Raw genomic sequence first — 16,751 nt, forward strand, 5'->3', positions numbered from 1 at the left:
AAGGAAATTAAGATTCTTTGTTTAGAGAATAGCAGACATGAGCTATTAGACCTTTCTGTGATGAATAGAACAATAGCAACATCAGCATACTTCTGAATTCAACACACACACACACAGTGTTTTTTTACATTTATCTCTACTTCTTTCAACCATAAGTCGAGAAATCAAACATTCACAAATCCAACTGTGAAGATATTCACTGCATTGCATTTAATGTAACTAGTCATGTAACTATTTAGCTAATGTTACCCACCTAGCCATGCTAACAGAAATGCTAACACCACAACTACACTGGGTGAGTAAAATACAGTAAAATGTGTGTGACTTTTTTTCAGTAATTATTTGTAATTATTTTTAAAATCGAAATTGTATATTTCATAAAAATGCACTTTTTCTTTCTGTAGTTTTGTCATATTATGTAGCTAGTTTTGTAGCTATTTTTATTGCTATTAGCTATTCAGTAATTGCTGAAAAAACGTCCAGTAATTTTAAGAACAGCGATTTTAGCCCCAAAATATATGAAATAATGAACAAATAAGGAACAAGCACGACAATCACTTTTTGTCTAACTTCTTATTTCAAATGCAAAAACAAACACTCAGTATCTTTATATACTAGTCATCATCACTGGCAGTTGAGTCCAAAACTAATCAAAAACTAATCAAAGACTAATTGCTAATGTGAAAGTTGTTATGTGGATCAGGAAGCGCACCTTGGTACCGAACCTGTAGAAGGTGGTGTGAGTTTAGTTGCAGTGGAAATGTGCTGCGATTCCTGTTAATGTGAACACAACTTGTACTTGGGTCTGCACTTCTTCAGGAACTAAAGTGTGTGTTTTAACTGATCATTAGTTTCCATAACACAAGTGTAGCATAAGTGGTAGGGAAAAGTTGTGGGACAAAGAAAAGGGTGAGTAGCCTTGATAGATAGATAGATAGATAGATAGATAGATAGATAGATAGATAGATAGATAGATAGATAGATAGATAGATAGACAGATAGACAGGCAGGCAGACAGACAGATAGACAGACAGACAGATAGAGTAAGTCTATATGATCTCCATGCACATTTGTGACACACCAAAGTTCAAATCAAGTGAAACTAGCCCAGCACTGCAGGAGCACCAGGAACAATCACACTCAGATTCAGACTTCAGCTAACGTGCCCAGTGTGAAAAGCACCTTCATCCCTCTGGTTTGACCTTGTTTGTATTCATGTGTTTGATATTGCCAGCTCTAGTTCATGCTTCGTCTGACCCTTGCCTCACATAACCCTTGCCAGTTATTTGATTATATCTTTGCCTTGTTTGCCTCAACAATAAAGATCATTGTTGTTCCTGCACTTTTGTCCTCAACTGCCTCTTGACACATACAAGAAAACCATAGATAATTCCACCTCCTCTTTCTCCAAGACACGTGAAGCCAACCGTAACTTTTTTTCTGTTCATGCTGAATCATAGTAACACACTCGGGGGGGAAAAAGCATTATCCACCTTCTTCCACATACATGAACTCACAGACAGTCAAAATTGTTCGATGATCTTCTGACCAAAAGGCTGACTCTCAAGACACTCAATTCAATTCTTTTAGCAGGACTAGAGCGAAACTCTAGCACATTTTCTTTATGTCTACTGATTCACCCAGTATCGGTTTGGAAATATCAATTAGAGCTCCAGAAATGTCTTTCTGTCTCTCTACAGTATGTACCGCTAAAAGTCAGGAAGGAATGAAGCAATCGAATACGCCAGCCACGAATACGCCACCCTTCAGGATGTCAATGCTAATCCTGTACAAGTCTGTGAGTGATGCGCAGTAATGTTCAGCTGCCAATAGCAATAGAATTGTGGTTCCTTTCAATCCAGGGATTTTTTTTCTCCTCTCAAGGACAAGACAGAGAAGTTGGGATGCTTTTCTCTAAGCGAACGGGTTTAGAATTAATCCTTCAATTACCTGGAGAGACAGAAAAGCATGCTTGGGCTAATTTATTTAACGTTTTCTTTTAGTCTTGCCTACTCTGGTTATTTTGTGCTTGCATCTTTGAGTGTGGCCACCGTGTGAATCAATTTTATTCGTAAGCAAAATTTCATTTAGCCTATAAAACTACTTTCCCTTTCCTTCTTGATGTTTATTGTATCTTTTCTATTCATTTCACTCGGCATTTTGTTTCTCTTTCCTCTTAGCCCCCCTTAGTGTTTGACTGACAGTGACATTTGGTGGATGTGTCATCCACTGTGTCAGCATGATTTTCACCTCTCTCTCTCTCTCTCTCTCTCTCTCTCTCTCTCTATCTCTATCTTCAAACCCTCCTCACATGTTCAATCCGCTTCCATTAGCCGTCTATCTTTCTGCCCTTTGCAGTCGGAACTGTTTGAGTCTAGCTGAGCCAGTCAGGTCAGGTCGTGTTCTGATAAAATGTGTAAGTAAGGACTTTTTCACCCGATACTGCAAACACACAACAACCTTCAACTAGAGTCTTGAAGTTCACTAGTTCTCTTGCTGGTGCTGTGCTTTCACTGCACAGGAAGTGGACCTGAAATGCCTCAGCTGAATGATAATTCCCTGAGGAGGACACTGACCCAAGGATTGCTCTTCTGTACGCTTTATTATAAATATATTCTGTGCATCATGTAGAGACTGTCTTTATTAGCAAAAAGCTGAAAGAAAAAGGAAAGGAAGAATAATTCAAGCCACAAGGGGAATAGAAATGTAAAGCCAGAGAAACCTTAGGAAGGATACAAAACAGTTTATAAAATAAATGCCTGCACTGTTATAAACTTTATCAGTTAAAACTTTAGCATATATTATACCTCAAAGCTACTGAATTCTTTAATCTGATTGGTCAGAAGGTGTTTATTGTTGATGTTCTTTAACAGCAAATCCAAATAACATAATAAAAAAAGTTATTCATCAGAGATTTATTTTTATAAAGAAAGGCTTATTTAACATTTATGGAAGCTGTCTACAGTGTAAGTAAAAGTATTGAAGAAGCATGGATTTGTGCTCACCTTCCACATTTGGTAGCTGTTGAACGAAAGCTGGCTTGCTGATGGGTGGGAATTGGAAGGTGAAGAAATTGGTGAAAAAAATGGTGGAAAGGAAAGAAGAAGAAGAAGAAGAAGAAGAAGAAGAAGAAGAAATACAGTGCTTCATATTTGCTATGCTGTCCAACATCAAAGCTTTTAAAGTGATCTACATGTTTAACAAAAAGTTTAAAAGCTTAATATCAGACAGCTTAAATTTTTTATATCTGCATTGTTTTGGAAAAGTTGCTTGCTCAAAGTTTTTTTCGTTTGGTAAAAATGCAATTCTACCTCAATAGGATTTACTGTAGATATGATATAGGTGTATTCTCACTCCTGGCTGGCTCACCAAATTTGCCTTGGTGCAGAAACTTTCTCAGAATCCCCCCCCCCTTGTATTTGTTTCATGGACATAAGAACTCCATAGCAATGGCTCTAGAGTCAAAATAAAATAATTACATTGAGTACAGCCAGGCGTTTTGTAACCAAGCTTCTTTTTGAACACACTCAGAGCAGAAAGCATAAGTTTTATGGTCCTTATGGTTTATGCAATTGGAACACCCACTCATTCCAACACTCACGACTGTGGCCATAAGCGCAGCAGTTTGGTAGAAAAAGTACTCAAAAACAAATTTCTGAAAAATCATTTCTTTTTATTTTATTAAAGAATACATTTATGCATTTATGATTTTCTAAACTAACACCCTTGGTTATTCAAGCAGTTCATTTTCTTTGAGATTAGTTGAATGTTCATTTCTTTCCATATCCATACATGTTTGCTTTTCTCAGAGGAACTGAGTCAGCTATCTGTCCTTAAAAAAAGGATGATGGAGAAAAACGAGCGAAGGAGAACACATTTCCATTTTAGAAACATGAAATCATTGTAGGGTTAAAACAAACAGGTTCAGTTGGATTGATATTTCTGTTCTGCAAACATTTACTTCTCCTCTCTAAACAGAAAGAGGGGGAAAAAATAGGAGAAAGAGAATGCTTGTGAATAGCTCTGAGGCGATCTCCCTATGCAGACCAGGGCAAGCGTGAAATACGCATGAAACGCTGACAAACAAAAGATTAGTGTGTGTTTACTCCAGGCACTTGTTAGATGTTGCGTGTATAGACATATTGGCATTATTTCCCTGAGAAAAGCTTTTTTACGGTAGAATTTCATGGTCTGATTTAGAACGTTATACATTCGTGTGCATGCCACATTTCAATCTGAATCATGTGCGTACAGCTAAAGGGTAGTGGATGCTAATTCTAGTGCTAATGCTAATCAGAACGATGGTCCTTTTGGATTTAGAAATGAATGAGAAACTGAAATACATCTGATTGCACTGTTAAACATGGTGGGATCTGATGTGAGATCATTTGCCAAGATTGAATTAGTGTTAGGTCATGAACGATTACTTTTGGACTTTTTTTGGACACAGCTTGTAGCATGTGTTTAATGCTATGTAGCAAAATGCTAGAGGGGTTTCTGAGATCCGTTTCATCCTAGATTGCCTCATTAATACCGTGCACTTAAAAAGTGTGAGAGCTTAAACCTAAATCTTCTGGCAGTGATTTAGTGAACTTCACACAGAGCTGATGGCAAATCACCAAACCTGATAGGAGCTGATCAAAATCCCAATGTTGAAGGGCTTCATGGGAAAGAAAGAGCTAATGTGTCCGCCGTTTCACCTAAAAAGGTACACCTCTAGCACCTCTAGGTGTGTGTACATAGTGTTTAAACCCTCCACACTGTGAGGACCACAACATCTGAATCCTACCCAAGGTATTCCTGTGGTCACTTTTCCATTAATAGAAGGGGCATGGGTTAGGATTTAAGGGTCAGTACTAATTGTACAAGGCAACAGATGGCTCTCAATGTGAAACTGGGGGAAAAAATGCTCTGTGGAGCAAACTAGCCATGGTACACCATGTAAAATAATTCAACTCTTATCTGAGGGAAATTTTCTCTTCAGATTTTCTCTTTACTAGGTTTGTGAATGGGGTGTTTATGGGGATGGTAACTAGGTACGCCTCATGAGAAAAGGATCAAAAGTGTAAGATTATGCATGCTTGTTCATAGAGCTGCATGCTAACACTCACAGCACCACTGAATCCTAATATAACTGTAAGAACAACATTAGGGAAAAAAAGCTTAAAAACACACAAAGGCAAGACTGGCGTCTAGTATTAAAGAACCGATGAGGGATGTTTTCTATCCGTTCCTATAGACAAGCTCTGCAGGAAGCATTTTTTTTATTCTTCAGCCCCCGGAGTTTAAGGAAACAGCACTTTGAAAGCCATGTGTGGGATAAATAAATTAAAGAAAAACATTTCTGGAGACGTGTTTTGGCAATAAGGCGAAATATCCACAGCTTGGCTTTTTAAGCAACACTTACAGCAGCATTGAAACGATGCTTGAGATGCGTTTAAGCTCCATTCAGACCGTGACTCTGAGCTAAAGCGTATTAGTGTGAATGCTTTGACATTTGTGTCTACCGCCATGATGAAGTCTGGCTCCTTAACATTCATAGCTTTCAAAGTTGGCGAGGCTTGTAAATATGCACTTGATTTTCTGTATAGAAGAAATGAACATCATTTAATCTCTAACTTCACAGAGCACAATTTGGCAAAGGCGTCATTCATCTTTCTTTATTTTTACACACTTTACGCTTTGGACCTGTCTTCACATTGGATTTACGAAGTGCGAACTTGGGTGAAACACAATAAAACTTGATGTGGCTGTGTTAGTGCTAATGTCAAGGACTGTTTCACCTGGGAGAAGAGGAAACAAAGCACTCTCCAATCCTTCTGGTTGGAAAATGCTTTATTAATTTCGAGAGAGAGAGGCAAGAGAAAGACTGGTGAAGGAACAGTTGTTTATGGCTACTTTAATGTTTTAACCTGAACATTTTCCCCTACCTAATTTGGTCATGTGCCAGTTCCCACCCAGCTGTACCCTATTATATACCAGCTACAAAGACAACCAAACATGTTTTTGAACTGTTTGCTGTTTGTCACCAGACAGTGTAACACATTTGAATGATAGTGCTATCTGTCTCCTTACACATAAACATACAATTGGGAAGTGATTGACAAGGGAATGAACATCATCCTCTAACTAACGGATTGTGGTAGCTTAGTGTTTATGGTGTTGGACTACTGATTGAAAGGTTGTTAGTTTAAATCCCAGGTCCACCAAGCTGCCACTGCTGGGCCCATGAGCAAGGCCCTTAACTCTCAGTTGCTCAGTTGTATAAAATGAGATCAAATGTAAGTCACTCTAGATAAGGGCGTCTGCCAAATGCTGTAAATATAAGTCTCAGATTAAAAAAAGGTATGACAGATACAGATACAACATTTGCTCCGTTTGTAAGTATGACTCGACTGGTTTAGTTTACACACCAAAAAGATGTGTATGGGAACCTTCCCACATCCCACTAGGTGAGCTTCAGGAACATGCACATGCACTGTGTGTGATCAATTTATCTGTCACTCGATTATTAATGCCTGTGACTGTGCTGACATCATTTGTGAGTCGAACGTCGCTTCTTTCGATTTGTAGACAAGAATTGCAATTGTGAAGCTATATATATATATATATATATATATATATATGTGTGTGTGTGTGTGTTTGTGTGTGTGTGTGTGTGTATGTTTGTGTAAACTAAACTAGTCGTAACTTACAAACAAAGCCGTATCCTAAGAAACAGCGAATTCCGTATCTGTGTCTATTGTGGTCGTAAATTTTGGAATCAAACTCTCTGGAGGAAAAAAAAGGATTGTGGTCAGGATTTTGTGTTTTGTCATTTTAATCCATAACAGAACTATACAGTAACTATACAAATGAAACTATAAATGGATAAAAAAATTACAATCTGTCATATAACCTGTGCTTAACAGGTTATAAAAGGAATGAAAACTTTGTGAGATGCTTTTCTTGGAAAATAATCAACTTCAGGATGGTAACTTATGTTGTTTTGTGTAGGTAAAAGTATCTTTACCCCTTAACTTGGCAGGAAACAGTAAAGAGGCTCATATGGCACTGATTACACCTGGAATTATACTAATACTGCTGGGAATAACTCTCAAACACACACAGGTACATATGTAAACACGTCTGCAGACATTTAGTCATAATGCAGATTACTTCCATCTTAAGTGCTTCAAGGTTTGATTACTGTAAGACAAATCCTGTGAAATCCATTCAAATAGAATCAGCATGAGCAGTAAAATCTTCCCAGGCTTTAAAAAAAAAAAGAGCTCTGGACACAAATTTCCTTCAAAGACTGTACAGAAACGTATCAGCTCACTAACTTGTTAGCAGTTTCTCTTTCCCTGTCTCAATAGAGCAAACATCATTCTGTTTGATGAGCGTTAGTGTCAGTAGTGAAAAGGCAAAGCCTGGGAAAATATAAGAAACACATTTCTAATGAGGTTTTGGCCTACTCTGTACCGATGCTTTGCTAGCTCCCTAACATGGTTGTCATTTAACAGATGAAGGAGTCAGAGAAGTGAATCTCCACCACAAAATAAAGTAACTTTTATGTACTTCATGTAAATGATTTTTCTCTTTCTTTTTATTTATTTTTTCTTTTCTTTTTTTTTTTTTTACATGATTTCTATCATACCCATAGTTTAAAACATGCATTTATATCACATGTGATTTCTAAATGATTCACTATTCACTTAGGATTTTTACAAATGATTTTTATATATGATTTGTACATGAGTCGTTTCTTTTTATGTGATTTTTCTTTACGTGATTCATTTAGTTTTTCCAGAATTCAATTTTCACCTGTGATTTTTACACCATTCATGTTTCACTTGCGATTTTTACAAATGATTCATTTATGTTCATATATGAATTGTACGTGAGTCATTTGTTTTTCTTTACTTGATTCCTTTAGTTTCACATGAGATTTGAATTCACTCATGTTTACATAAGATATTTACAGGATTATTTTTTTTGTTACATATGTTTCCATGTGACTGTGAGCAGGATTCATTTATTTCCACATAGGATTTAGGATTTAGACAATTGATTTTTTTTCCCCCCACATGATTTTTATACTGATATTCTGATATTTTAAATGATTCATATATTTTCACAAGTGATCCATATTTAATTCATTCATTTATTTATTTATTTATTTATTTATTTATTTATTTATTTATTTACAAATGATTTGTATTTAACTCATTTATGTTCACATGTGATCTTTATTTAATTCATTTATTTTCACTTGTGATTTTTACACAATTACTTTTAATTTCCACATGGAATTCATTGTGTGCATAATTAATCTTTATGTGTTTCACTCATGAATAATTTTAACATACAATATAATTTGTTTTTCTGTGAAGTGATTTTTATTTGATTCATTTATCACATTTTCAGTCATTATGAATGAGGATAAAAAATCTGGTTCAAGAGGGGGATTATTGTGGATGAAACAGTGTTTTTGTTCTTATAGTTTTAATATATACATAAAAAATGAGAGTGTGTGTGTGTGTGCATGTGTGTGTGTGTGTTTGTGTGTGTGTGTTTGTGTGTGTGCATGTGTGTGCATGTGTCTGCGTCATTCAGGGACAGTTGCGAGGTCTGTTTGAAACATGGTGTCACACACTCTGACTTCTGCTTCTCATTTTGCTCTAATTGAATGTCACTTGCATTCTGAAATCGAGTCTTTTGCATGGAGATGAGATGAGCTGACCTTTGCTTTTGATCATAATTACAGCCCAGATTGTGTCAGAAATAAAAACTAATGACACGGAGTGATATGAAAAATGTCAGGAATAAAATAGATCAGAAAAAAAAAATGTCTCCACGCTCTTGACATATCATATTTATTCCATTTCTCTGAAGCATTGTTGTAATTATTAATGTATTTTTTTTTTACTCCTTATTTGTAAAGAAAAAGCACATTGTCTGAAGACGTGTGTGAGGACTAAAACACTTATGCTGATGTGATGCATTCATGATGTGAAACCCATTATTCAACCCACTTTGAACTTTCCACAATATCCCTTCTTTCCTCTTTGAATTTAACAATTGCTGTACCTTTTTTAATAAATAAAGACCAACATGTACTTCTTATCCATTTTGAATAACATTTAACAATGTGAAACATCTGTAAAAGAAGTTCATTCAGCGATAAACTGTTGTTTCCTCACCACCCTTATTTCCCCCCTCTCTTTTAAAAAGCGACAGTAAAGTGTAAACTCCTCTGTCCTGAATATATCACTTTAAAAATGATAGTTTTAACTCTGACACTGGAGACTCCTCTCTGAAATGTTATATAAATATAAAGTATCTGAAACAGACAAATTCACTATATCCCATATCCCAATTATGTTTCAGCAACAGTGAGCGACCTTCAAGTTGATAAGAACTTTAACCATAAGTAGGGCATCAGGATAGAGGGCAGAGAGGGTCAGGATCACTGATATCTCAGGAGTAGCATAAGTAGCGAGAGAGAGAGAGAGAGAGAGAGAGAGAGAGAGATTATTAAGTAGTATTATATATTATTTTCATGTAAGGTTAAGTGCAATGTGCTTTGTGTCATGACTGCAAGCAAGATTATGGACTATATAGTACACACACACACACACACACACACACACACACACAGCACACACACACACACACACTTTCCCATTTCTCGCTTCTCTGTGACTCCTCATCCCTATTCACAGCTTGACCATTCCCAGTCTCCCACAAGGTGTATTTTTGTCATCACTTGTGTGTCGTTTGTGTAAATGGAAAACTGCACTGTAACTATTTGATAAATTGCACTAACACAGGTGTGTCCCGTCTCTCTGTTCTAACAGTCTCAGCGCCGTGTGACCTTTCACCTTCCCGACGGCTCTCAGGAGAGCTGCAGTGACAGCGGTCTGGGTGAGCCCGAGTCTGTCGGAGGTGGGGCTTTGCTTTCTAAGCCCCTCCCTCTGGCACAGGAGGAGTTTTACGAGCAAGACAAAAGGACCGAGGCAGATGGCAACTCTGATCCGAACTCGGGTGAGTCCCGAACCAAATTTTATCAGGTTTAAGCAAATGTTAAATGTTGGTGATCAGCTGATGCTTGTCAGATATCTTTCACCCTTTTATATATGAAAGCCTGGTTTTCTTCGAAATATCAATCCCAGAGAAAGTCAGATGATGTGATCTTCTCTCTTTCTGTCTGGATTCATAAATATTCAGGAGCTATGTAAAGGATAGCTGAAGCTAAACTACGGATCCGGCTATTTTACACAACAAAAGCCATGTGTACATTATTCGCCTGCCTTTCTGTAGGTCACTGCATTACTGAATGGTTTTTATTCATGAAGGAATAAATCATTCACATCACACACTTGTAAACATGATATAGAAAAAAGCGAAAGGAAGACTGAAAAAGAGAAAGAGAAAGGAGATCGCTTTTATTCCTGTCTCTCTCTGTGCTCCTTTAATTCGAGGATGACGTTGTTACATTGCTTTGTGCTTTGGATGGATGGCAACTTAAATGCTCTGACCTTAACTTTAACCCAGTGATGGAGAAAAAGAAGTTATTTAACCTTGTAGACAGATCTTAACCTAGGATTTTTCACTTGATTATGGAGATTTTTTCTTCTTTGTAGATTATTGTTAAATATGGTAATATTGACAGAAGCTCTAAAGGTCCCTGGTTCAATTCTGGGTTCCAACAACTTGGAAAAAGTTAATTTAGTTGTATAAATGAAATAAAAGTAAGTCACTGGGCTTCTTCCAAAGGCTGCAAATGCAAGGTAAAAGGTAAAGTTTTCACACTGATGAGTAGAAGATGTACAGTACAATGGAAACTCTTTACATATATAGTGTATTTCCCACCAATTGGTCATTTCATTGGTATTTCTGACCAGTGAAAGAGTTTGCATGTTACACACCCCTCAGTCAATTTCCAAGAAATCAACTGAACTATCAATTTGTCCTCAGACTCAGATTCAGAAAACAATCATATCAATACGGACAATCAGGATGATGTCTTAAGAGTACAACTGCTATGAGAGCTTTAGTACAGCAGTTGCCACAGTATTTTGAGATCAAGTCTCCATCAGTGACCTCAGAATAGACTTCCTGTTAAAACCTGTTTTGACCATTTAGTACACAAAATGGAATCACTCAAGTGGTTAAAGCTCTTGGTTGTTGATTGGAAGATCGGGGTTCAAGCCCCAGCACTGCCAAGATGCCACTGTTGGGTCTGTGAGCAAGACCCTCAAGTCGTCCAAGGGTCCTGAATCATGGCTGACCCTGTGCTCTGACACTAACCCTTCAAGGATGGGATATGTGAAGAAAGAATTTCACTGTGCAGTAATGTATATGTGACAAATAAAGGTTTCTTAACTTATCTGGTGTTAAAGCTGAGTATGGGTTCCTGTCAAAGTTTCTTCCTCATGTCATCTCAGGGAGTTTTTCCTCACCACTGTCACCTCTGGCTTGCTGATTAGATAAAAACTGATACTTTAAAAGTCCTGAATTTATATATTTTTTTAATATTTCTGTGTGTGTCTTTACAAACGCAATACAAATAGAATCGCAGTTATGTAATTTGTTATAGAATGTTCCAGGAGAAAAAAAAATAGCTGTAGCTTCAAATCAAGCCTCACTTGTTTTTTTGTTTTTTTCTTCTTCTAGTTTGTATGCATTACCCTCACCTTGCGTTTGCTACACCTGTGCTAAAACTTATGCTTATCGTTCTCTTCTCATTGAACTGCTTTGTCGTATTAAACCTACATTACGCTTGACCTCTACTGCTGTCTGTGCAACTGCTCTCACCTGCCACTTCCCATGACATGTTCATATGGTCTTCCATGTTAAGCTGCTGTAATTTATTGGTTCGTGTTCAAACCCCTTCCTTTTACGAGAGCAGCGAGTGCTGCATGATTTGTTCTTATAAAGCAATAGACTTTCAACTCTTTCCACTTGCACTATTGAATCTCCTTTTTCGTGCCTAAGCATAGAGGAGTGGGTCGTTCTGTTTAATTCAACCTGCACAGATCTCTCAGATGCTGTTGCTCCTATTTAAATGAGAAGCTAGAGCTCAGCCCTGGCGCTATAATCATATTCGTATGCGCAGTGTTGCAGGAAAGCTGAGTAGAAAAAAGGAATATAGATAAGAATTGGATATCTCATGCAATTGTAAAGGATTGCTTAACTTAGTATTAGCACTTAGGTAAAGAAGGGAGAGTATTTTATTTCTTTCCTAGAAACTTCTATAATCTCAGAGTCATAATATAGCACTCAGCATGGTTGTTGCTGTTTGGCTTGATACAGCATTTGCATGTTTTAAAAAAATAAATGTTTAATGGCTTATCTTTGACCTCTGACCTTTCTAAACCAACCTTATGCTAAATCACAGGGCAACGTTACATCTACTCAGAGGAAAATGCTATCTGCCCTCTACCACATACATGAGCTCACGGAAGCCATTCTTCTTTGAACTCTTTCATTAACAAGGCTTCTCTACCAGCAGAACTACCTGAAATGTCTTTTGGTATTTCACCCCAATTTGTTTTGAGCTATTTCTTCAGAATTCACTTTTTAAAAAAAATCCTGAAACTTATTTATTCTCTCCACAGATGGACTTTTAGGGCCTAGGGGTCTCATGGAAGCAACAGAGATGTGTACACAGGAGTGTCTGGTGCTTGGCCACTCAGATAACTGCTGGATGCCGCCCAAATCACCTGCTTCGTCCTACGGAGGCAGCCAGAACGAGTGGACGAAAGACAAACTGCTGAACGGTCACACGCTAACCCGCGGCTGGAAGAGCAGCCACGAGCACTTCGGAGACAGGAAATCTTTCGGCGTAGGAGGAGTCGGAGTCAGCGGCCACATCACCGACATCCCATTGGCCAGTTTGAAATCCTATCAGGCCTCTTCTGGCTCTGAAAACCCAAAGGAGCAGCAGCTTTAAGAGCATTTACTCCGTAACTGCTATTTTATTCCTCTTAAAAAAAACAAAAAACAAATATTTTCTTTTCCTCATTTTTCTGTCCTTTTCTTAGATGGATGCTAATGCTGTGTGTTAGTGAGACGTACAGATTAGACAAAAAAGTGCTTATATACAGTACAGTTACTATGCGAAATCGAACTTTGCACGGAGATGTCTCAAGACCTTTGTTCTGAAGATATTAAAATAAATGTCTGGGATTTAATGCAAATTGTCATATACAAAAAAAAAAGAAAAAAAACCAACAACAAAGAAAAAACAAAAAAAGCGTGTATCATCTTAGGATGGAGACTGCAAATGTTCAGGAGAGAGACAGAAATGACGTGGGACTTTTGCTGTGTATACCAGTTTTAACGATAATATGGTTGACCAACATACAGTAAACCAATATTGTGACGTGGTTGTTTCTTGAGCTGTTTTTGGGAACTTTATTAATCTAAAACATCGAAGAAAAATGGAGAAAGCGTTGTGCTAATACACTGTTAGTGGAAACCTTGTTTTAGTCTCGTCATCGGTGGCGTGTCTGTAAATATAAATTAATACTAACCAATTTTATGTACTTGTAATACTCACATGGGTTAGATTAACGACCATGGCAGTTGTCATTTATGATTAATTTATTGGGAATCGACCCTGGAATTCCACTGATGTTTTTAATGTGCCCGGATTCACTTCCCCTCATGCAGTGAGAATAATGCAGCTGAAATGATTTCCTTGGAGATTTACACACTCACTTTCCTCAACAAGCTGTACAGTCACATTGGCCTGCTAATAGCTAACGGACTCAAATAACAATTTCCAGTCAGTTGTTATGTACTGTATGGCTAGAGGAGCTGGGAGAAATAAAACCCAAGTCCTACGCCTCACTAGTACTTTAATCTTGCTGCCAAGGGAGATTCAGGCAAGGGGAAGTGTACAAGGGGAAGGCGATGGGGCATTTAAAACAGAATTGGAACACAGCAAAGGGGTTGGTTTTAGTTTGTAGGTGGGAAAATATGCATTTATTTATTTCCTGTTTGTGTCTGTATAGAAGGATGACTGTATATTACCCACACACACACACACACACACTCTCCCACTATCTATACAAAAACAAAAAAATCTGTATGTATAAATAAAACCACATGACGCAACTCATACAAGTTCACAATTTGCATTTACTTAACAAACATATTTTTTCAAAACTATTTTATATTATAATATTATTGTAATCACTCAGTTTATACTTATGGAAGTTAAAAAAAAAACCTAAAAAAAAAAAAAAACTCGATGTCTTAAAAAGAAAACAACACAATGTTAAAATTCAACAGCAATATATTTGTAAATGTTTTATTTCAATATTGGTCACTATTGTAATGCTAAATTCAACCTGTGCTTAAAATCCAAAATAGAACATACAGCCTCCAAATTTATTAGTATTATTATATTTTTCTTTTCATGCCCTGTTATATATGAATGTTATTTTCAGCCTAGAGAATTGTGTGCATTTTTTGGGTTTCATGTGCTGTGCCTTCGTAAAGAAATAAAAAAATAAATGAATGAATATATGTCAAATTGTATGTCAAAATTCTGACTAAATAACTTGAGAAAAATTTGACGACATGTTTTCTCCGTATCCAGAAAAATTCTACCTGAACAATGGCAACAATCCACAATAACGACACACATTGAGAAGCATGTTCAGCAAATTTAAGGACTGCGTTACTTTTCTTATTTTTGATTTGAATTCTTAACTTACTTTTTTGTAAGGCATGAACAGCACGTGAAATGAGAAACAGCTTTAATGAGACTAAATTATTTCTCATGGTGTTTCGTTTGTTTTTGTTTTAGTTCAGTTCATTTGTAGAGCATTAATTTTGTACACACTGAATGTCGTGTTCATTTTGTACAGCACTTCCATATTTTATGTCCCAATATGAAAACATAAAAACAGGAGAAAAAAAAAACGGCAAGGAGATGGTGTGTATTGCTTTGAGCCAGTGTGTGTGGTTAGGGGATGTGTGAAATTATATTGATATTATTCTATTACTGCGTGTTGCCGCTCTACACGTATACAGCTACTGCAATAAATGGGTTAAATTTGTGCATGTATGTGACTTGTGCAATTTATCACCATAATTCACTTTTCCATTACACATTATATTACACTTTTAGGATTGTTCGGCTTTATTTGTCGTCCAACTTCAGTTAGTTCCTCAGGTGGCCACTGGAGGGAAACACTGTCCCTGAAAGGCAAACCAAAACTTATTGTTTTTCAAATGCGGTTTCTAATTGTTTTGCCCTTAGACCAAGATTTTGAAATTATATTTTGAGTTCTGATTAAGTTTGTTTAGTCTTGCTTGTTCTTAATCTAAAAACAGAGGTGAAAGAGACAAAATATTGCTTCAGTGTTTTGGTTCGTTCTCCTGTGTTTTCTGTTTTTGTCTTTTATTCAGAATATTTTAAAGCTTTCTTTCTTCAGTGGAATCTCGTCATACGAATTGAATTCGTTCTGGAGGCGAGTTCTTAAGGTGGAAATTTGTGAAACACATTTGCAAAACAAATTGTCCCATAAGAAATAATGTAATGGAGATAGTCCGTTCCAGCCACCCAAAAATATGACCAATATTCCCAATATGAAGCGTATGTAAACTGGTCGCTTACAAAGAACTGACCTAAGCCAAGCATTCCATGTCAAGGCTCCTCACAGGAAGTCATGCCACCAAGCTTGGGCTAAAAATAGAACAGACCACCCATGTCACCAGTCTGTCAACAAAAAAACGCCCGAAAATTCACCTAGCATTTGAACACAACATTGGTATCGTAGGTTGACTATTTCGGTACAGTTTTTACTGACTGTAAAAAAATCCTAAAATTCGTAAATTTTTTTGAACAGTTCCCGGACGTAAGCACAACTTAGCTAGCTTTCGGTTCGGTTTGTTCGTATGCCGAAAATTCTTCGAATTATTAAGAATTATTAAGAATTATTACTAAGCATTATTCTTCTTTTTTTTTTTTTTTTTTACAGAATTCCAATTCTTAAGGCGAAACTTCATATGGGAGGGCATTTATATGCTGAGGTTCCACTGAAAATTTTTTTTCTACAAAACATATTTGATTCCTGGGTTTATGCAGTCTGGAGGTTAGAGTTCTGTGCAGGTTGCTTGGTTTCAAGCTATGGGGATGTGGTTGGCTTAGTAGTTAAATCCTACTGGGCTACTTACTCCCAGGTCCACCAAGCTGACAATGGCTGTGCCCCTGAGCAAGGCCCTTAACCCTAAATTGCTCAGTTGTATGAAATGAGATGAATTGTAAGTCAAGCTGGATAAGGGTATCTGCCAAATGCCAGACATGTAAATGTAACCACAAATCAAGGAACTACCAGTAATAATCATTTACATTTCACCATCGAAAGTGTCAATGCTGGTATACCATTGCTTTACCCAATAAAGTTACTGCCATTCAGGAGCATCTGTACTCCAGTAACCACTCCTACAGATATAGAAACTATAAGAAACTCAGAAATGCTAATGGCCAATTTCCAAATCTGACTTTCTGATGTTGAGATAGCTAACATCCAGGGCGAATGACCACTGGATGTGAAACGATATTTTGGGAGAGACACACAGATCATTATTTTGCTTCTACCACTTCTCCAGAGACCAGACCATGGATAGCTGCAACGGGTTGTTCCCGAGTGTCCACAGTGATGCCTCTGTTGGCTTAGGTACTGTTGCAAATGTTGTAATGTTTTCCACCATTTTCTTGCTATTTTGAAATGTTAACTCTGTCTGAT

At 37.1% G+C, this 16,751-nt stretch overlaps 1 protein-coding gene across 1 annotated transcript in view; it reads left to right on the forward strand.

The window, feature by feature from the left end:
- LOC131361372 (protocadherin-9) overlaps positions 1–15,059 on the forward strand; it is a 232,219-nt gene extending 217,160 nt beyond the window's left edge. Inside the window, exons 4-5 of the mRNA XM_058402431.1 lie at positions 9,843–10,029; positions 12,606–15,059. Of these exons, the coding sequence (XP_058258414.1) occupies positions 9,843–10,029; positions 12,606–12,940 (522 nt within the window). The 3' untranslated portion in view covers positions 12,941–15,059. The remainder of the gene's footprint in view (positions 1–9,842; positions 10,030–12,605) is intronic.
- The last annotated feature ends 1,692 nt before the right edge of the window (positions 15,060–16,751 follow it).

This window comes from Hemibagrus wyckioides, linkage group LG11 (assembly GCF_019097595.1).
Source record: "Hemibagrus wyckioides isolate EC202008001 linkage group LG11, SWU_Hwy_1.0, whole genome shotgun sequence".
Taxonomy (NCBI): domain Eukaryota; kingdom Metazoa; phylum Chordata; class Actinopteri; order Siluriformes; family Bagridae; genus Hemibagrus; species Hemibagrus wyckioides.